The following is a 21508-nucleotide window of genomic DNA, read 5'->3' as shown; positions in this document are numbered from 1 at the left end:
AATTTGATGAGATTCAAATGAGCACTTCTGGCAGTCAAACCATAGTATGTTCCTGAAACTGTAGAGCAGTTCAGCCTTGATTTGAAGGAGTGAACCTTTAGCAACCACATTGCATGACTTTTTTTTTATTTTTTAAAAATAATTTTTTTTTTAATTTAAAAAAAAAGTACTTGAGCATGAGGGTATAAGTAGGAAGCAATATCAAAACACATGTAGCCCATACACTGGGACAGAAAAACAACGAACAAAAGAAAATTGTTAATTCTGTGGCATGTGAAGATGATGTGAGGTGTTGAGTGCAATGGTGTGGACACAGAACCTTCGATTATTTAATGCTGCAAAACCAAGGGATTTTGCTACTATACATTCATGTTTCCCTTTTAAATACATATAACATTGCTAGAAAGGAGTTAATACTATTTAGTTAATATTACCACAATAAAACTTGTGGGACAAGAAGATGATGAGAGCTGGAAATTGGAAGCAAGGGCCTATACTGCAAGAACTGAGAGATGAAGGGTAGAAAAATGGAGAAGTCTAGTCCTCTGTCGTATAGTTGTTGTTACTATAACCACCTTGTATTAGAACTGTTAAGCTTTGAAGAGGTATACGTAGCCTATGGTTTCTTGTATTCATTTTTCTGTAGCTCTTTATCAAAACTGCCTATCCCTATTCCTTTTTTTAAAAAAGTCTCAGAAGAAAAAGTATTTTAGTGTCAAAGAGTCAAGTGTCATCCATTCAGCTTTACTTATGGTAGCATTTAAACAAACAGGTTTGTGTGTTAAATGCAAGATATTGCATGGTCATCAAGTTCTAGAATAGAACTTGAAGTTCCTTCTTCTGTTTTTATGGCTTCTTATGTCAAGAATACAAATGTTTAAACAAGTTTTCAGTTTAGAAGTACATTTTTAAAGAGTTTTGGTTTCAGTGTTGCTGTTTAGGTTTGTTAGGTTTTTTTAAAGCAATATTTAAATTATTAAATCAAGAAATAAAATTAATACACACTGAGGACTGTTACTGTTCTACATTGGAGGAATTCCCCAGTATGTGCTTAATAATCCAACTCTCACTTTGTTTTCATGGTAATAAACAGCACTGCAATCAAACAGTTGGTTTGTCAGAAGGAACTGTTACATCTTGTAAGATCTTTATGAATATGAAGTCATTCAATACTGCACTTACTGTAAGTGTTCACGTAAGTTGTAGCTACAGCTCATCTCCCATGAAATGCTGAACATTCCCTTGGTAGGAAAACCCATTTTTCCTTCTCTCAGCGGGCTTCAGAATAATAATATGAGATGAAAAATAGATAATGCATATGTATGTTCAGTTTTCCTTTAGTTCCTCACACACAATTTCTTTTCCTTTTCCTTCTTTTTCTTCATGAAAGACATTTTCCACTTCTGTTGCCTCATATTATGATCATTTCCCTGTACATAACTCCAATGATAACCTCTTGTGTCATCCAGAGATTTTGTATCAAGGTCAAATCTGCCATCCACATGTAAAAATACTGCATTTTACAAAGTGGTTTGAATGTAAAATATAGCAGCATCTTTGACAGATTTATTTGTGTTCAGAAGTACTGAAACAGGAAGCAAGTATATCCACAGGAGAGAAAAAGACTTTGATCATGCCTGTCAATGTCCATGGGCCTAGATAACAGAGTTTCTTGACAACTTGCTGTAGTTTAAAAACAGGTTGAACTTTTGTTTGGATCCATCTGGCAGTATCATCAACGTACATTTGCTGTTTTCTGTCCTTGCATACTGTTGCCCAAGAGCCTGAGGCATATTTATTTATGAGTCAGAGAAGTGATTAAAATATGGGATCTCAATGTTGTCTTTTTGAAGTCTGTTGGGGTTTTTTTAGTAGTAAAGCGAAGTTTACTACTAAGGGAAAAGTAAATTTTTTCCTACATTTTCCTCTGTCGTGTTATTGCTAAAGCAGCTTGCTAGGGTGCTTTAAATCATTATTCTCTCTAAAAGAGAGTGAACAAGCTTCAGGTTTTTGTGAGAAACTTTTCATATATATTTAAGTCAATTCTTGATCTTGGCAGTACTCTGCAATAGGTGACACAGGGAAAAGGAGGATTCTTACTCTGAGTGTACTGCGTGTGTTCATATTACTCCCACAAAGGCCTTTAAAGTAGTCCAAATGTTCTCGTACTACATCTGATCATAACCCTTCAGTCCTAAAGAGACCACAATGATCAAGACTACAAACAGAATAACTTTTATATCCAATTCTGTAATGACGTTACTGGTATCTTTTTTCTAATGTTACTAATTCTCACTCTGAGACCCTAGTGAGGTAATTTATGAAATTCTGCAACACAGCAGTAATTAAAATTTGCTAAACAGCTATATTAAACTGTCTACTTTTGTTTATTATGTACTAAAATTGACTATTAGAGCAAATAACAATTTTGAGCATGGGTAAGTGTACTGCAGCTGAGGCTCCTCATTTACAACATCTCTAAGGGCATGCCTAACCAGTTTCATGTGTTGATGAAGGGCCTTCGTTATTTCATATGGAATAATAAGTATGGATCACATAACTGATGCTCAGCTCCTGTTAGCAGTGAAGAAAGTTGCAGAGAAACCAAGAACTGTTTTTATACTTCAGAAACAACTTGAAGGAAAATGCAAAATGCTTCAGTGTTGCTGTATGATATTAATACTCAAGGGATTTCTTTTGCATGTCTGAAGTGTATGGCCAGTGTAATTTGTACTGTAGCATTCTGAAGAACCTTGCAAATTGTAGGGAATAAAACTTCCTTATCAGAGAGACTGAATGGAAATGTCTGTTTACTAGGGCTGACCAATTGGAGTGAATTAATCCAAACTTGATGTATTTTTTTCAGATTGATGCTGCAGTCCTTAATTAATGCAATTTTTCACTAAAGTTAGGTATTCCTAACTTGAATTAGGCAAGGGTTCCAAGTATTAATGTTTAGAAAAAACAGACTTGTGCAAGTAGTTTGGCTGGCTATTTCTGCTGTGTATTGCCATGTATCTGACAGAACTTTGGTTGTATTTACCATTGTCATGGTTTAGGCCCAGTTGGCAGCAAAACACCATGAGGCTGCTTGCTCGCTCCTCCCCCCTCCGTGGTGGAGAAAATATAACAAAAAGCTTGTGAGTTGAGACAAGGACAGGGAGGGATCACTCACCAGTTATGGTTATGGGCAAAACCCAGACTCGACTTGGGGACGGGGGACGGACGGACAGACCAAAATCAATTTAATTTGTTACCACTCAAATAATAAAAAAAAAAATCTTAAAACCCCTCCCTCCTTCCCGGGCACAGCTCCACTCCTGATTTTCTCTATCTCCTCCCCCTGGTGGCATAGGAGGACGGGGAATGGGGGCTGGGATCAGCTCATCACAAGTTGTCTCTGCCGCTTCATCCTCCTCAGGGGCAGGACTCCTGACACTCTTCCCCTGCTCCAGCGTGGGGTCCCTCCAATGGGAGACAGTCCTCCATGAACTTCTCCAACGTGGGTCCGTCCCAAGGGCTGCAGTTCTTCACAAACTGCTCCAGGGTGGGTCCCTTCTGTGGGCTTCAGTCCTTCAGGCACAGACTGCTCCAGCGTGGGTCCCCCACAGGGTCACAAGTCCTGCCAGAAAACCTGCTCCAGCATGGGCTCCTCTCTCCATGGGTCCACAGATCCTGCCAGGAGCCTGCTCCAGCATCGGCTTCCCACAGGTCACAGCATCCTTCAGGCATCTACCTGCTCCAGCGTGGGGTCCTCCACGGGCTGCAGGTGGATATCTGCTCCACCGTGGACCTCCATGGGCTGCAGGGGGACAGCCTGCCTCACCATGGTCTTCACCATGGGCTGGAGGGGAATCTCTGCTCCAGCACCTGGAGCACCTTCTCCCCCTCCTTCTTCACTGACCTGGGTGTCTGCATAGGTGTTCCTCTCACATTCCAATTTCCTCCCCTGCTGCAGGTTCCCCTTCTTAAATCTGTTCTCCCAGAGGTGCTGATGGGCTTGGCCTGGGCCAGAGTCGGGTCCAACTTGGAGCCGGGGAAGCTTCGAGCAGCTTCTCACAGAAGCCACCCTTGCGTCCCCCACTACCAAAACCCCGCCACACAAACCCAATACAACCATTCACTGAATTCTTCAACGATTTTTACAGTTTTCTTTCTGTTCTTGTTGTAAACAAATAACTTTCTATTTTGGAAGTTGTGCAACATTTCCATTCAGGTTTTTTCAATGAGTTCATTCTTCCCTCAATATTTTAACAAGTCAAAGTCAGTTCTTTACATACTTTGGACTTTCATGTGAATCATACAAATTCATTCCCAATCATGGAAAAGGACAAGTTTGTCTTGTGGTAAGGAACCTGTTAGTTCCTCACTGTTCCTAGGTACTTCCAATAATTGTGTCCTTACCATCAACAGAGGTGTGAGAGGTTCAGTGAGAAAACAAATCATAAAGTATATGTGCAAAAGTTTTTTTGTGTTTTTTTGGTTTTTTTTAAATCAAGATGTTATCTAATTTTGATCATTCTGACAGTGCTTAGCTCTTGTCTGTGTTTACGGAATGTGTTATCTTAATTGCTCAGAACAAACTACTGTGAATATGTGTCTGTTTTTTGAGTGCTGTCTTTTGAGAACAAGATTTTAATGGGGTTATTTTTCTTCAATTTCTTTAGCATTTGCCCTTGCTGAGTTGATTGACAATTCTCTGTCAGCTACATCCCGAAATACTGGTATTCGGAGCATACAGATAAAACTGGTAAGATAGAAATATTCTACTTTTTTTCAGGTGTAGTTGGCATAGTTTGCATTATCCGGTTTTTTTTTCCCTGGTGCTTCTTTTTTTGCTGTTGTGGTTGTTTTTTTCCCCAAAACAGTTGTTTGATGATTCCCACGGAAAACCAGCTGTTGCTGTGATCGATAATGGAAGGGGAATGACTTCTAAACAGCTTAACAACTGGGCCGTATACAGATTGTCAAAGTTTACAAGACAAGGTGACTTCGAGAGGTTAGAAAGTTTTAATCATTTTTACAACAATTAGTAGACTCTGCGAAGGTTCACAGAATATCATTTTAACACATACCTCTATGCCAACACTTAGCTGAAACCTGTCATTCCATGATTACATATAAATAGACATTTTTGTAGGTAGGAAACAGAGAAGCTTCATAACACAAAACTGCTTTTCTAATATTATGAAACTCTGAGAACATGTTTTTATTCTAACAGCCTTTTCTAAGCTGTCTTTGACTTGCCTATGTACAATTAGGGGCATTCTGTGTTCTGGGGAGGGTTTTTTTATAGTGTGTTCATCTGATACCTGAAAGCCTTTCAGTAGCGCATTAAGCAATGCATTCAATGTCTGTTACGCTACTTTTTCTTTAATCATAATTGTGTACAATGTAATGCAAAATTATACCTGAAGATGTCTGTAATTTTTGAAGGTGGCTAGGCAAAATAAATGCTTTGCATTTAAAGAAGAAAGTGGCGGTTTATGGTGGGTTTATATGAATTCATTTTACAGTTTTGAATCTGTTCTCAAGAGCTCTTCAACCTCCACAGCCAGACTTAACCCTAGTGTAGGAAATTCCAGAGAAGCAGTTAAGTACAGTTCTTGAGCTTTAGTCACTTTTTAAATACCTTAAGCCTAGGGCAGTAAATGTGAAGATAAGGATCACAGCCTCAATCATAACTAATTTGTCCTATGAGAAAGTAGCGTAAAAAGTAATGGGACAGTGGAAAGTGATAATATAGCTGAGGAGGGGGCTTTTTTGTATTAGAAGTACGTCAAAATAGAACAACTAATATCTGTCAGAGAACTGGAGATACGTGCATATGAAGTGATTCGGAGTCATCTAGTAATTTGTAAAGAAATTCCCTGCTTTTTAAAATTGCTGTAGCTGAATTTAGTAACAGTAGAAATGTGTAGTATTTTTAAGCTACAAGTTTAACCTGTGGGCTGGTACCATTCAATAGGAGCACAGCTGTAAATTACAGCAGGATACTATCTACACCTTGTTTTCATTTGGGACAGCTATGATTTAAAAACATGTTTGTCCTACCATTTGCTTAAACTACGTAAGACTTTTCATCCATCAAAGCTGACTTAAAAGACATGGAATTTAATTACTGATGGCACATGTAGTCTCTCCAAGACTGTGTTTAATAGTTGGTTGGCATTATTTCCCATTTTTACTCAATAGTATTTCTCTGAAAGGATGATGTCAAAAAGATCAGGTTTGCTTTGTAAGCCATTTTCATTTGCATGAGCTTCACAGTTAGTATCAGTACCTATACCACAGTACCTATCATGCAGACCTGTTGACCATGTCCCTGTTGCAGAGTTAACAATGGAGAAAAGTTTTCAGAGTAATAGTTTCTTTTCTATCAGATTCTCCCTGCCAAACATTATCCTCTCTTTCATCTGAACGTCAGTGTAATATAAGCAAATTGTATGACTGAATAAGATTTGGTTTGCTAGAAGGGACAGAAATATCTTATAAGATGACTTAGGAAAAGAGTTACTCTGTCATCATGCTTTTAAAAAGAATACATCAAGAATTTTAGGCATATAAGTTTTAATGTTGCAATTATAATAGGTCTAAAGTGAAGGATTTTTTGAACAATGTGACTGCCGGAAGAATTTAATACAAGCTGTTTAGATCAGAAGTTTCTCTCTTTTTTTAAATTACGTTTATCTTGAGAAAACTTGTTAAACACACTTTTACTCTCAGTGATCATTCAGGATATGTACGCCCTTTGCCAGTGCCTCGTAGTTTAAATAGTGATATCTCATATTTTGGAGTTGGAGGCAAACAAGCAGTGTTCTTCGTTGGACAGTCTGCCAGAGTAAGTAAATATCAATCTTAAACATTATTTTAAAACATTTTTACATAATCAGATTATTATTATCCTAGCTTTTAATCACAGTATTAAACTATTTTGTTGTGTTAATTTTAAATCTTATTTTGATTTTAAATACCGTTTCTTTAATAATATCAGATGATAAGCAAACCTGCAGATTCTCAGGATGTTCATGAACTTGTCCTTTCTAAAGAGGATTTTGAAAAGAAGGAGAAAAACAAAGAAGCAATATATAGCGGATACATTCGAAACAGAAAGGTAAATAGCCTTACTACTTTCTCTTTTTTTATTTGAAAGCTTTTCCCAGGTTAACATGATTTCACTGTGTAATATTCTTGTAGTACTTATCTGGGATATCTTCATCTTATTGAATCATTTGCACCCTGGAGTGTAAAAGGAAGTAATGGGAAACGTGAAAGCACTATATATCATAAAGCTTTATTTGTATGTGATTCTTTTTTATCTTTTCAGTTTACCATAAAGGACAGAAATTACATATAGTTTAACATATCAGGTTAAGAAAAATATTTAAAAATACCTTTCTAAGATCATCGTTTGTTTCATTATGTATGAAACAAAGAAAAATGTCCGTTCTCTGAAGTAGTAAGGAATAAATTAGGGAAACAAACTGTGCTTATGTAAGAAGTATGTAGAACAACTAACCTGTCTATGGGAGAGCAGTCCAGCCAGATAAACAAAACCCAGTGGATTCACAAATCTCCACTAATTTTGTAAAAGAAATGAACTATTTAGTTGAAAACTAAAATGAACAGTCCTGATGGTTTTCATGAAGAAGAAAAGCTTAAGCAAAAAGCTGCAAGATAAGGAGGAAGACTGAAAAGAACTCTTCTTTGGACAAGAAGATAAAGGCAAGATATAACTAAGGGTGCAGATGGGAGCATAAGTGGATGCTGTGTATGAAGAGGTAATCAGACCTTGATTATAGCCCATATCTTGTGGGTTATCTCAGTGCTCTTGGCCTTTTGTATGGGTGAGAGGAACAGGAGGTAGATAATGTTTTTAACATGCCAATATTGGGGCAGTAACTTGTGACAAAGAATGAATCATCAAAAATGTATGAGTTTTATTTTTAATCTCTCTGTAATAGAGATAAGAAGGTAAAGTCACAGAAATAGAAACTGAAAAGTAGACAAAATCTGTTTATTGTAGAGAGCACAAATGCTTTCCCTCCCCACTTCATATTAAAAAGGGAGTGTGGGGGATATAAAAGTAGAAAATAAGCTCTAACAGACATTAATTGGAGGAAACTAGCTGAATGGGATGCATAGATACTAATAAAGAATTCAAGAAGGTGGTGCAATCAACTGTTTGAAAAGTTGAGGTGATAATATAAAATGAAAGTTAAGCTGATGCCGTTGAAAAATATTGCAAGTAAAGTTCTATTAGAGGTAAAAAATAACTTGTAAATATCAAAGAGGGAAGAGATGCTGTGAAGCACTCAAGTAATAGAAGTGAAGTGTGGAGATACTGGATAGACAGCTCAGGTCTAAGAAGTTTTTACAAATCATTGAAATAGCCAGGCCAGTTCATTATCTTGATGTGAAATTAAACATGTGAATTTGTCTCTTTAGTGTCTTGAAAAATGGTCTGCAGTGCACATAGGTGAGCAAGAGAATACTGTGGCAGAAACAGAAGTTGTAATGGATTACTGCAGTGTGAGAAGAATAATTGAATCTTTAAGGCATTGAGTTGGTAAAGGAAGTTACTTCTGCAAAGAAATCAAGATGTAATTAATGTCAAACCTAAGACATTCTAGAACAAGGCCAGAACACTGAAGAGAAATGGCACTGATGGCACCCCAGCCAATCATCTTCTGTTGATGGATAATAGGCACCTGTCTTTACTGTAGTCACTTCCCTGGACCATTTAATATTGCCAACAAGTAAATACTACTTTTCTAGTTGAGATGAATGCTAGGAATGTTGGGGAAAGCACCATGGTAGTTTGTCATCTGTAGTAGGAAGGCAACCAAAGCATTTGGGAACAGCATTTGGGAGGTACTTTCACTGTGTAAGTTGTACAGGATAGCACTTGTTCAACATTGGTGTGCAGCTTCTAGGTCATTGGTCAAACCATACAGAGATGAGGACCAAGCAACTCTGGATTTTCTTTATTACCTGTGATCTCATTACTGGCATAGAAACAGCCCCTTACTTGGATGAAATCAGCAAGACTGTTAGGTTTAAAAGAGGCCATGCTGTGGGCAGAAGAAAGCATTTTAAGAATTTCAGTCTTTTTTGATGAAAGTTCCCACAACTGGTTAGATTATCCTGTTGGTTAAAGAGAGCTCTTTGATTCCCTGGGGAAAGTAAGTCTTAACAGAACACCCTTGACTACCATGTTTCACTGTCTACGGTTAGGTAGGAGATGTATCCTTTCACGACTTTGTGATGTGTTTACTTTTTGCCTGCTTTCCTGCAAAACAAGGCATGATGCTGCATTTACTACAGCATGGAAAAGTGTATCTTCTCCATTGTACCAATTGTTTGCAGTTGCTATAAAGATCTCAATCTTTGTGTTAAAAATAGCTTCTTTTCTGGATGCACCAAATGTAAAGGATTATCCACTGGTCCAATGTGAAACATGACATCAATGGCTGTGTTTCTCTGCAGCTTAGAAACCTCCTATCATAAGAGTAGAGTGCATCCATCCAGGAAAAGACAATCAGGACTTTCTGGAATCAGGAACTTCTTTTTCTGTGAGACTACTGGGTATTTCAGCTGGAACTGAGGATTCACCCTTCCGTGGCAAAAGCATGTTTCTTCCACTTCAATTTCTGCTAAAGAAAGCAGCCTATCCATTTAAAAGCAAATATTTTTTTTTTTTCTGACTTGGTTTTCTTAAAGAAGACTTATGTCTGGTACACATAGTAGTTCCATTTGATGGATGAGAACATGGATATCACACAGTGCCACATTAAACATGATTAAATGCATTTCTAGACTGAACACTTCAAATGCTGTCATGAAAGTGAGTTGAAAATAAACTGGATCAGGGATGTCAGATTCTTAGTTTGCTGACTTTAATTTGGAAGGTTTTATTATAAGCGTTAATCCTTTGTGATACTTAGCATCATGTGTTCTGGACTCTTTTCCTGTTCTGTTTTTTAATACTTTTCAAAGCTAATGGGAGATCAGAAATTCAGTTTACATTCTTGCTCTTATTATTTTACTCTTTTTGTAGCCATCTGATTCTACTCACATCACAAGTGATGATGAAAGATTTCTTCGTAATCTAATATTAGAAGAAAGGGATAAAGAGAGTTTCACAGCAGTTGTCATTACAGGTGTACAACCAGATCATATGCAGTACTTGAAAAACTATTTTCATCTTTGGACAAGGCAGCTGGCGTAAGTTTGTGATTTAAAAGATTTGATTTAAAAGTGTACTACTAACAAAGTCAGATAATTATGAATTACTTCATTTTTGTACTTTGTCATCGGCTTTATTCCTGTTAAGGTTGTTGATACATGTTTTGTTGATGCCACAATTAGTCTTCCTAACTAACTGATTTTACAGAAACTAGCACACCTGAATGGGGGCCCCCCATCCAAATGAAGATGTTTACAAACATCAGTTTCAGTGTGACTTGATAATTGATACATAATTGTCCAATTGAATTATCAATAACTTATTCAGTTTAATAGTTATTATTAATGTAATAATTAGATATATAATTGTTAGTAACTCGATAAATTACTGTTCTCACAGCTATGCTCCTAACCTTTATATCTAGATTTGTGGTTTGGCTTTTTTTTTAAAAAAAAAAAAAAAAAAAAAAAAAGCTGCTGCTTCATCCCAGTTCAAGAGGCAGACTGATATGTGATACTGTCCACTGAGTACTATAGTAGTGTCATCAGTGGCCCTGCAGAGTTTGGAGATGTGGAAGTCTGTGATACCTGTGAATCATGTGGACTTATCTGTTAAGAGGATGGATCTATCTGTGAATGTAAACTGAACTATGAAGCCATGGCCCAATTTTGAAATCTGGCAAACCATAGAACTTGATTTTAAGCAATAATTTTATTTTTGTCTTACCTGTAATCTAATAATAATAGATAATACTTAATATGAGGATTAGTATAAGGATTAGGTAACACCTTATTATATGAAACATCATTCACTGTTGCAAGTAAAAACTTGTGGCTGAAACCCTTTTTAACCTTGTGAAAATGTAGGGGTACCTCTACATTGACAGATAAATTAGGTCCCTCATTAGCTTCTAGGTGCCCTTCTAGTGAATACCCAAACTTAGGTCTGTGTTAGTTCATTCCAGCTATCTCTTGAAGTGAAAGAACTGCCTCCATTTGAGATGAAACAGAGGTGCAATTATTCTAGTGTATGCCCTGTAGCTATTACAGTAAAACCAATCAGATTTAGCTTCCCAGTGCTACACAATCCTGTGTCACTATTTCAGCTGTAATGGCCTTTTTCCCCTCAAACACCCCCTCATACCGTCCTGCCATGTCTTTTGCCACACATGCATAATACCAGTTTCATTCTGCTCTAATGGGCTACAGCACAGCACTCATATTATTTTGGATGCTTTGAAGCAGAGGGAGGGGAGATGATCCCCCAAAATAATTGTGTCTTAAGGCCATGAGAGCACCTTTTGAGGTCTGGAGGAGATGCAGACAAAATGCTAAGCAGTTTGGACATACCAGTCTGGTCTAAACTCCTGAGCAATGAGACCGTGAGGAGCTTTTGTATGGGAACCAAGATTTCTCCTTGGGGTGCATTTAGTGCAGTAGATGTCAGAAGCAAAGCGATTATAAACACTTCCAGGTGCATTTAACTTCCTTCATACATTCAGTCCCATTGACTTGTATAATCTCATTTTTCTGCAAACCACCACCCTGAGGTTTAAGGACTCAATATCTGAAGTTGGAAGAATTAGCTAGCTTGTTGAAAAGTTGGAAGTAAATGCGGTTAAGTTCCTCAGTTTTCTCAAACTTCCTATCTCTAGGAAAATAATTAATCTATCTGATGGTGTGGATTTTTTGGACTTTCTTAAATGAGCACAAATGCCATTAGAAAATAAAGTCTATGAATAGAAAAATTATTTCTAACATGCAATCCACATCCATGACTGCTGTGTGTATTCAAATGAGGTATCTTTACTTTTTGGAAATAACTTAAGGATAGTGATTGTGAAACACTTCTGTTACTATTAGATTATCAATACAAAGCTGATATCAGAAACAATATGTGGGAAGTTTTTTGGCTCTAGATCTTTTTAATCTCCAGAGTGTAGTACAAATTACAGTAGTTTTATTAGTTTGCACTGTGTATTTTATAAAAAAATTGTTCTTAGTATGATTGTGCATGAAGGAGATGAGAGTTGAAAAGAGTGAAAAAGAGTCACTCCCTTTAGTAAGTCTTCTGTACCACATATACATGTTGTTGTGGAGTTGATTTATATCAATGCAATGAACCAGTTATATTTTAATAAAAATGCAAGTTTATCTAGATTTTTGAAAATTTTGAAATTTTAAAATTTCACTTTCTGAGATTTATTTTTCATTCAAAATGTGTTTCAGACATATCTATCACTATTACATCCATGGACCAAAAGGAAATGAAACTAATGCTGTAACAAAAGACATAAGCCCTTTCAACAACATCGACATTCAGGTAAGAAGTTTTATACATATTAGTCAAGATTCTTTGAAGGCAGCATTTCATATTGTGCCTGTTTCTCTTTAATCATGCATTTTGAACTACAGCAGCATTTTAAGATATGTATGTAATTTAATTTTTAAAAAGTAATAGTATTTACCATTGCAGCATAGGAACTAATTCATTTTGCTAACAGTTAAGGTAAGTGTTACAAATGCTAATTACTGTAGGGTTTTTTGCCTAAGGAAAATCTACTTGTTTCATTTTTTTCCAGATTTCCATGTTTGAAAAAGGAAAAGTACCAAAGATTGTCAATCTTAGGGAGATCAAAGATGACATGCAGACATTGTATATAAATACTGCAGCAGATAGTTTTGAGTTTAAGGCACATGTTGAAGGAGAAGGTATAGTGGAAGGCATCATCCGATATCATCCCTTCCTGTATGATAAAGAAACATACCCTGATGATCCATGTTTTCCATCAAGTGAGTGAAACGTTATGCAGCTTATCAGTCCTGTTACAGACAGTCCTACTACTCTAAATGTTTTAATGAAATAGAAATGAGAACAATTTAAATTGAAGTGTAAGTTGTTATCTAATTTGGGTTCTGGTGGAACAGAAAAGTTCATATCCTTTTGGATGAATGAACCCTGTGAGAAAATTGGCTGTTGTGGTAACTCATTCATGTAAACCTGTTCTTTGACATAACACCATCTGATTTCAAACTATAAACTCTCATGGAATGCAGTCTGATTGAAACATTTTGACTTTCGTGACTGTTAGATCTTTGCTCTAAGAAAGTAATGAAACACCAGCAATTTGATTCAAGAGATTTCTAACATCAGAATACCTCAGAGGACAACATGTAGTCTAAGTCCTTAGTTTAAAATTTGTTTTATCCAGCCTTAATGAATTTTCAGATGCTAGGGTTTTAAAATAATTTGTGTTGGTGATTTTTTTTTTTTTGACAAAACAAATCTTGAGTTTAATTGTGACAAGATTTTCTGATATTAGAAGAACATCAGTTGTAACTAAGGGGGATAAGTAATATTTATTCAAATTTGAAATTTGCAAATTTGGTATATTATTCAATCCCTGTTTAATTTTTTTTCCTTAGCTTTCCTTAGTTTTTCTGCTTGGTATTTCTTAAACAGAAAAAAAAAAAATCCTAATATTATATATAACTAGCTTGAGATCATGTGTACTGCTACTGTGCCTAACTTAATAAGTATAGATAATCCTCAGATTAGACTGCTCTGGTTTTTGGTATTAGTTTTTTAAAGAAATGTATTCATGGAGACTGTCTTCTTTTTAATCAAGAATTAAACGATGATGATGATGATGAAGATTGCTTTATAGTAGAAAAGGGTGCCAGAGGAAAAAGGCCTATTTTTGAATGTTTTTGGAATGGAAGATTAATACCATACACAACTGTGGAAGAGTAAGTGGTAATCTGCTTCTACAATGTAAACCAGTCTCTTTTTATAATGTAAACCTCTTTTTATAAAAAAGGGGGTTAATGTCTTTCTCCTTTTGTTTAAGTTTTGAGTGGTGTGCTCCTCCAAAGAAGAGAGGATTGGCACCAATTGAATGCTACAACAGAATTTCTGGTGCATTATTTACCAATGATAAGTTCCAGGTCAGCACAAACAAACTCACTTTCATGGATCTGGAGCTGAAGCTAAAAGATAAGAATACTCTGTTCACAAGAATCTTCAACGGACAGGTGATCATTTTATTCTGATAAGTATTTCTTCTTGGAAAAGTTTAATGCATATGATACAGAAACCTGTACTCACTGGACATTTGTTCATGTCACTGCATATTGACCCGTTTCTGAAGAACTTTCACCTTGGACACTTTTTCAGGACTTTGTAGCAGACACTTCTCCCAGTTTTAGTAGTAAAGTACTACTTTACTACTCTGAGTAGTAAAGCTGACTCTTTAAATCTGAAAAAATAAGAGCTAGTCTTTTTCCTTTTATTTTCTTAAACAATATCTAGTTGTTATATGACAGTTTTTGTGGAAAGACCCCCTTCATAGAGGAATATGGGTGCTGGGGGAAACACTTTCTCTGTCTTGAAGTATAGCTTTCCTAGAATTTTGTAGTGTTTACAAGCAGAAGAATCCTTTTTTTTTTTTTTTTGCGTACAATATCACTGTACTCTTATAATTGTTTATAATTCTGAAGTTGTCAGATTTAAATTTTGTAATATGTTAATAGTATGTATTTCTTTCGTAAACTCTTTATAGGAGCAGCGAATGAAAATTGACAGAGAATTTGCTTTGTGGCTCAAAGACTGCCATGAAAAATATGACAAACAGATAAAATTCACAGTCTTTAAAGGAATAACTACACGTACTGATTTACCGTCCAAAAGAATGCAGAGCCCTTGGACAATGTATGCTGCAATAGAGTGGGATGGGAAAACATACAAAACTGGACAGCTGGTAAGTTAGTTGCTCACTGGTGTTGGGTGTTTGTTTGTTTTGTAATAAAGCACTTGAATGCTATAAAAGGCAACTACTGTACATTTGATGTAGAAGCAATGTACTGACAATTGTCTTTGCTTTACAGGTGAAAACTGTTAAGACTCTTCCAATATTCTATGGAAGTATTGAGAAATTTTTTTTGTATGGAGACCATGATGGGGATATATTTGCCACTGGAGGAGAGGTTCAAATTGCTTTGGTAAGACAAATATAAAAAGAATTCACACACCTGGTATGCCTATGGAATCTTTAAACATAATCCCAGGTCAGACTTATTTAAACGACTTTCAAATAAGTATTGAAAATTATGGTATTTTTCGACTGCTTAGTTCATTAGTTTTAATGTAAACATATTAAAATTATTATTCATGATCAATGATCTGATTTATTTAAATTTGCATATGAAATAGAGTATCACAGTTGGTATCAATAGTATGTTGTTCGTCCATTCTTAACCCTTGTGATTTCGGCAAATTTTAGAACAGTGTCTTGTGGAGTCACCACGTAGTATTTGTTAGCATATTGCATTATGTCTATGTCTACTTGTCTAGTCCCTTGATAGAGAGGTATTTCTTCTCTGCATATTATAATCTGGCTGTTTATACCTGCACTAAATTTTTTTTCAGGAACCTCAGGCATTGTATGCTGAAATGAAAACTGTTCCAATATCAAAACTTGACAGAACAGTGTCTGACAAAGCTGTTAAAAAATACATAGAGGATGAAATGGCAAGGTAAGCTCTAAATTGTAATTATTTACTTGTAGAGTTCCTAATAACAGTTTTAGTATTTCTTCAGGAACAGAAAAATGTTCAGTTTTATTCCCAAATGGGAAAGCAGTCAGCTATTTCAGCAGAAACAAAAAAACCCTAGAACTCTAAACCAAGAAGAAATAGTTCAGGTTTTGGGTTTCTTTCCACCAAAAAATAGCTTCATGTATATTCTACTAAAGATAAATTACCCTGTTTTTTAACTCACAGGAAAACTGTTCATTCTTTCTTTTTCACTAGACTTCCTGACAAATTATCAGTAACATGGCCTGAAGGAGATGAGTTATTACCAAATGAAACAAGATTTGCTGGTACACCAATAGGTATATTTTATTCTTCCAAATACTAAAAAAGTAAAATGTCAATTTAAAATTATATTATACACTGTTGTTAAAAAAATAAGCATACAAAAATCTCCAATCACAGGTTATTTTAAATGTCCATAATTTTTCTTTTAAATACAGGAGCATTAAGAATAGAAATTTTGAATAAAAAAGGAGAAGCAATGCAAAAACTTCCAGGTACAAGCCACGGAGGTTCAAAGAAACTTCTTGTTGAACTCAAGGTTATTTTACATTGTAAGTATTTCAGTATATTTAAATGAGTCTTTATTATTTTGAAAATGCATAATGGATAATAAATTTCTTTGTATATTGTCGTGGTTTAACCCCAGCCAGCAACTAAGCACCACGCAGCCGCTCACTCACTCCCCCCCCCATCCAGTGGGATGGGGGAGAAAATCAGGAAAAGAAGTAAATCTCCTGGGTTGAGATAAGAACGGTTTAATAGAACAGAAAAGAAGAAACTAATAATGATAATGATAACACTAATAAAATGACAACAGTAAGTAATAAAAGGATTGAAATGTACAAATGATGCACAGGGCAATTGCTCACCACTCGCCGACCGACACCCAGCCAGTCCCCGAGCGGCCAAATCACCGCCCCCCCCCCGCCCCCCCCCCCCTTCCCCGTTCCTAAACTAGATGGGACGTCACATGGTATGGAATACACCGTTGGCCAGTTTGGGTCAGGTGCCCTGGCTGGGCATGAGAAGCTGAAAAATCCCCGACCATAGTCTAAACACTACTGAGCAACAACTGAAAACATCAGTGTTATCAGCATTCTTCACATACTGAACTCAAAACATAGCACTGTACCAGCTACTAGGAAGACAGTTAACTCCATCCCGGCTGAAACCAGGACATATATATACATATAATTCATACTAGCATTTCATAGATGGATGGATATAGCTTTTAATTTTAAGGACAATATCCCATCAGAGCATGTAGTACTCCAAAGCCACATTTCATGAAATTACAATTGCTTTAATGCCAAGGCTTAATGTCTTAATGCTATGTGCTTTCCATTTTATGGGTGCTTCACTTGGTATTCTTATATTGCATTTGTTGAAGAATTGCATCCTCTCCAAGGCAAGTGAAATTACTCAGTTGTGTGTTGAACACAAAATTAGAACACTGAATTCTCTGAAAACTCCAATCCTGCACATGTCAAATATATTTGAAATTTTTAGGAACTTAAAATTTTGTTTGCCTTGTTTCTTTACATATACAACAGGAAAATCTGATTCCTTTGTCTGATAAGAGTTGTAAAAATACCCTTCAGAAGCACTGAGGTTACTGTAGTGATACATGTCAAAGGAAATCAAATGGAAGTATCTTAGCTTCAGTTCAGCATATGTGTCATAAGACTACACATGGTATTTTAATGGCACTTGTTGTATGGGGACTGTCTGCTGTGCATGTCCATTGTCCAAGGTAGTGTGCCAGGGCATGAAGAAGTTGGAACTGAAAATACGTGTTCATGTAATACAGATTATCAGACTATTTGCCAACAGCCTGGGGGACAAATCAGTGTTTTGCAACCTTAATTGAGGTAGGCCATCACGATGTCAGGATGTATAAACTTGAAAGAGGCATGGTGTTTTGTCAGTGGTGTTGCTGGGAAAAATAAAGTTAAGTTTGCCCTTTGCCTCCTATCACTGAAACGTCTATCTTCAGACCTTTCGTGTCTCCTGACCCCTTTGATTCATTGATGGAAATTTGTAATTATAACTGTTTGTACTGCTTCCTATCTTAACTTTTGTCTCTAGTCAATTTAGGCATCACTAGGATAATCCCACTGTTTTTCACCAGAACAATGAGTAAGTCCTGCAAGTAACAGTTTGAGCATGGCACACCTGTCAAACTCAAACCCCTAGTCTTTCTTAGAATATAAAGCTCTCATTTGTACTAAAGTGGTTACACCCATATGAAGGCCAACAGCAAACATCTTACAATGTACAAATAGTTTCTCTTCACTTTTGAGGAGTGGAATACCTGGCAAAATATACTGCAGACTGCCAAGACAGTTAAGATGTTTCTCATAGCTCATCTGGTCTGTTACTGGGGAGCCTTATACAAAGTTCAATTCAAAATTAGGGTCTGAATTATGGTTGAGAGAATAAGAAAGTTGAGGGGTCCAGTGGAGACAAAAGCTGCCAAAGGAAAGGGTGGGATAGCAGGAGAACTAGACTGTGAGAAACTTCTTGTATGGACCATGGCAGGAGCACCTTGTCCAAGGTTTGGACAAGGGAAGCGAGGGCTGGCAAGACAACTGGGATATGAGAAATTTTTTATCTGGGGCTTGTAAGGTTTGGCCAAAAAATAAGGTTGGGGTTATGGGTTAGAGCTGAGAAAAAGGGAGAGCTGAGAAAAAGGGAGAGCTGAAGAGTCTAGGTGGAGCAGGAACAGAAATGGGCTACCAATTGAAAGAGTAGGATAAAGAGAAAGAGACTGCCTACAGAAAGTGTCTGCCAAAGGAGGCATGGACTGGTGGGTTTTTTTTGTTTGTTTTGCTTGTTTGGATGTGTTGTTTTTTTTCCTGGGCCACCAGCAGGTTGTTTCTCTAAGGCTCACTCTAAAATTTCGTGTTAGGGTTGGTGGAAGGAGGCTGCCAAGGCAGAGGGGGCTGCCAGGAAGCTGGGTTCTGGGAAGTTTGGTGGGGTTTTTTTCAAAGTCATGCCTGGGTGATTCTTGTCTAAGGTGTGTCTGAGAAATAACCATTTCTATCTCAGAATATTATTTTTAAAGCACTTCTGATTACTCAATAAAATTGCAGGTACCTCTGTTAAAATACTCAAATAGGTGCTGTGGCAATCTGTGGCAATAGTGAGGCATCTTTTCAGGTTTTTGAGCTCTTCAGCAAACTGTTTTCATCACCTAAGTATTTATTTTAGAACTTAGTTGACTGTTCCTCTGACCAAACAATTATCTTGTCACTTCTCTCCTGTAAACCACAATGGGAGATGCTCTTCAGATGCGTGTCTCTCCCTCTCCCTCCCTACCCCCGTTTAATTTCTTGTGCTGTTTGCAGTACACAGTTTGCAACAAGTGCAGCGTTCTGTATCTCAGTGATTGTAGGGAAACTGTTAATATTCATAAATATGTTTGTGTGAAAGTGTCAAGAAAAGAACATGGTGGTTAGGAAGTCCCAATGGTGCTTTCTACCAAAACAACAGAGGGGAGCTCATTAATCACTACTAATACAAAGTGTTTGAAGGGCTTTTCCTCTAGCAAAGGAAAAAATGGAGAAATTCCAAAGACAGTTCTAAATCTTTGCATGTGGCTCCACTGAAATAACTTAGTCTGTTGTTCAAATAGAACATCAGGATGTTTTTTCATCACAGAGACCGCAACAGCAGCAGTGGACATACCTGATAACTTTCTTATGCAGAACTGCTCTTGGGATTGTCTCCTCTTTCAGAAGAGAACATCAGAACATAACAGCCCTGCCTTTAAAAGCCAGGGTTTTCTCATTTGTCCTCTTCCAAGATCCCATTTATTTTATTGTCATCTTTTGTGTATCACTATGCACAGAAGTATTAAACTTTCTTCACTTCCTATAGATAAATTTCCACCTTAGATTATCTGTCTGTACTGGGGCAATACAAGAAGAAAGGTGTATATCTTCCAGCTGTGCATCTTGCATAATACAAAGAGACTTTCAGTTTAACTTGGTAACAATACAAAAACTGCACTCACTTGAGAAGTTCTGTTTTCTCAGTGTTAGTAACTACCAAGGGTAGAAAACTCTCCAGTATAGAAAACTGAATTAGCTCTTGCTACAAAATGCCATCAAAATTTATTTTAATAACCCAATACTTCCAGTATTACACATTCAAAGAAATACACCTAAGAAAATTGGCAGCTGTTACTTTATCTCGTGTATGCTACTTTATCTTGGTGCAAGAACAGGATCTGAAGCAGTTGTATTTAGCTATAGAACAATGTGTATTTTTACTGCATTTCTTTTTATTCTTTGTAGTCTTACTGCAGTCACATTCTGTATTTATTCAAAATTATGTTTTGAAAAACAAATATATTAATGCCTCTTGAAGTTGCAAACAATAAACCTTATTCCTGGTTTCATCTTAGGTTATAGTACCATTCACTAAAAAATTACCTCGAAGTTTCAGTGTATTATCTTTTCGGATGTGTCTTAATGCTGCAGAAGTGTTTATAAAGACAGATACAATAATTTGGAGCAAACAAGGAATGTTCTTTTTCGTCAGTTATATGTTCAGTCAGCTGCACATTTTTACCGTTGTTCCCATTTAAGCTAATTTTTTAGGGTCATTTGTCAAGTTCAATCAGTTGCCAGTGTGTGGAGTGCACAGCCTACAAGTGTTCAGACTTAACGGGGAACATATAACCAAAGAGCTAATAAAATTCTATTTTACAAACCTGCTGCTTTCAGTTTAATGTGTCTGAGGCTAGCAATTTTTAATTAAAATAGGATTAGGTAGGGAATTCATTTTTGTAGCTGTGATCAATGTGATTAATTGTGAAGCTGAATTTATATTTATTAGATTTAGAAGTGATAGTAATACTTAATAATGAGTGATAGTAATACCTGAAAAAATTAAGAAGTATGGTGTAAAATCTAAATACATGTAGCTAATTGTTTGTTTTTCAGCACCTACTGGGAATAAAGAAATAATTTCCCATATCAGCCAGCATGGAGGCAAATGGCCATACTGGTTTAAAAAAATGGGTAAGTTCACATATGCAATATTTTCAGTTTATTTATAATTTTACTTTTTTTGCTTTCTAATTGTATTCGTATTTTTGTTTAGAAAATCTTCAGAAACTTGGGAACTACACCTTGAAACTGCAAGTAGTATTGAATGAAAGCAATGCAGACACTTATGCAGGAAGGCCTCTACCATCTAAAACACTTAAATTTACTATTATAGGTAAGAATTTCAGTCATGCCAATTTTCTTCTACTTTTAGTGTTTCTATTTGATTCATTTATTCATGTTTTAGTTGAGAGGTAATTGTCAGCACTGAAAAGTAGCATTTGCATGTCAAATACAAAATATTTTCAGAAAAAAAAATTTGTCTAATAGGTTTTGATCTCACCTGTAATATGTTGGCTCTGCTATACAGTCAGGTTTACAAAAAAGTAAAGTGGTGGTGGAATCAAGAGCTTTTTTCTGATGTGAACTTTGCTAAATGTACTTGATAAAAATAAACCTCTTCTTAATTAGAATCACCCTTTTTCCTGATGCCATTGGCATAAATATTCTTTCATAAAACTAGTGTTCGTTAGGCCAACTTTCATGCATAAACCACAGAAAGAAACTCATTCAAAAACAGGTTGTGCATTTAAAATATGCATGTTGAGATCCAAGTCTCTCTTTTTTTTTTTTTTTTTTTTTTTTTTTTTTGTAAAAGAAGTTTC

The 21508-nt window shown here is 36.2% G+C and overlaps 1 protein-coding gene across 3 annotated transcripts in view; it reads left to right on the top strand.

Moving 5' to 3' along the window:
• SMCHD1 (structural maintenance of chromosomes flexible hinge domain containing 1) overlaps window positions 1-21508 on the top strand; it is a 92269-nt gene that overhangs the window by 20842 nt on the left and 49919 nt on the right. For 2 of the 3 annotated variants that reach the window (XR_012649758.1, XM_075023082.1), the window contains exons 4-19: window positions 4668-4750; window positions 4869-4999; window positions 6727-6841; window positions 6995-7114; window positions 10061-10227; window positions 12418-12511; window positions 12771-12981; window positions 13818-13938; window positions 14040-14223; window positions 14751-14948; window positions 15076-15189; window positions 15617-15723; window positions 16000-16082; window positions 16224-16337; window positions 20739-20816; window positions 20899-21018. Coding sequence is in view for 2 of the 3 variants with exons in the window: in XM_075023082.1 (XP_074879183.1) it covers window positions 4668-4750; window positions 4869-4999; window positions 6727-6841; window positions 6995-7114; window positions 10061-10227; window positions 12418-12511; window positions 12771-12981; window positions 13818-13938; window positions 14040-14223; window positions 14751-14948; window positions 15076-15189; window positions 15617-15723; window positions 16000-16082; window positions 16224-16337; window positions 20739-20816; window positions 20899-21018 (2040 nt within the window). In the remaining variant the exon portion in view is untranslated. Of the gene's footprint in view, window positions 1-4667; window positions 4751-4868; window positions 5000-6726; window positions 6842-6994; window positions 7115-10060; window positions 10228-12417; window positions 12512-12770; window positions 12982-13817; window positions 13939-14039; window positions 14224-14750; window positions 14949-15075; window positions 15190-15616; window positions 15724-15999; window positions 16083-16223; window positions 16338-20738; window positions 20817-20898; window positions 21019-21508 lie in introns of those variants that run through there. The other variant, XM_075023083.1, reaches the window with a different exon arrangement.

The sequence above is a fragment of the Buteo buteo genome, chromosome 3 (genome assembly GCF_964188355.1).
Source record: "Buteo buteo chromosome 3, bButBut1.hap1.1, whole genome shotgun sequence".
Classification (NCBI taxonomy): domain Eukaryota; kingdom Metazoa; phylum Chordata; class Aves; order Accipitriformes; family Accipitridae; genus Buteo; species Buteo buteo.
Note: the sequence above shows the minus strand (reverse complement) of the source record. Positions and strands in the feature narration are given on the sequence as shown.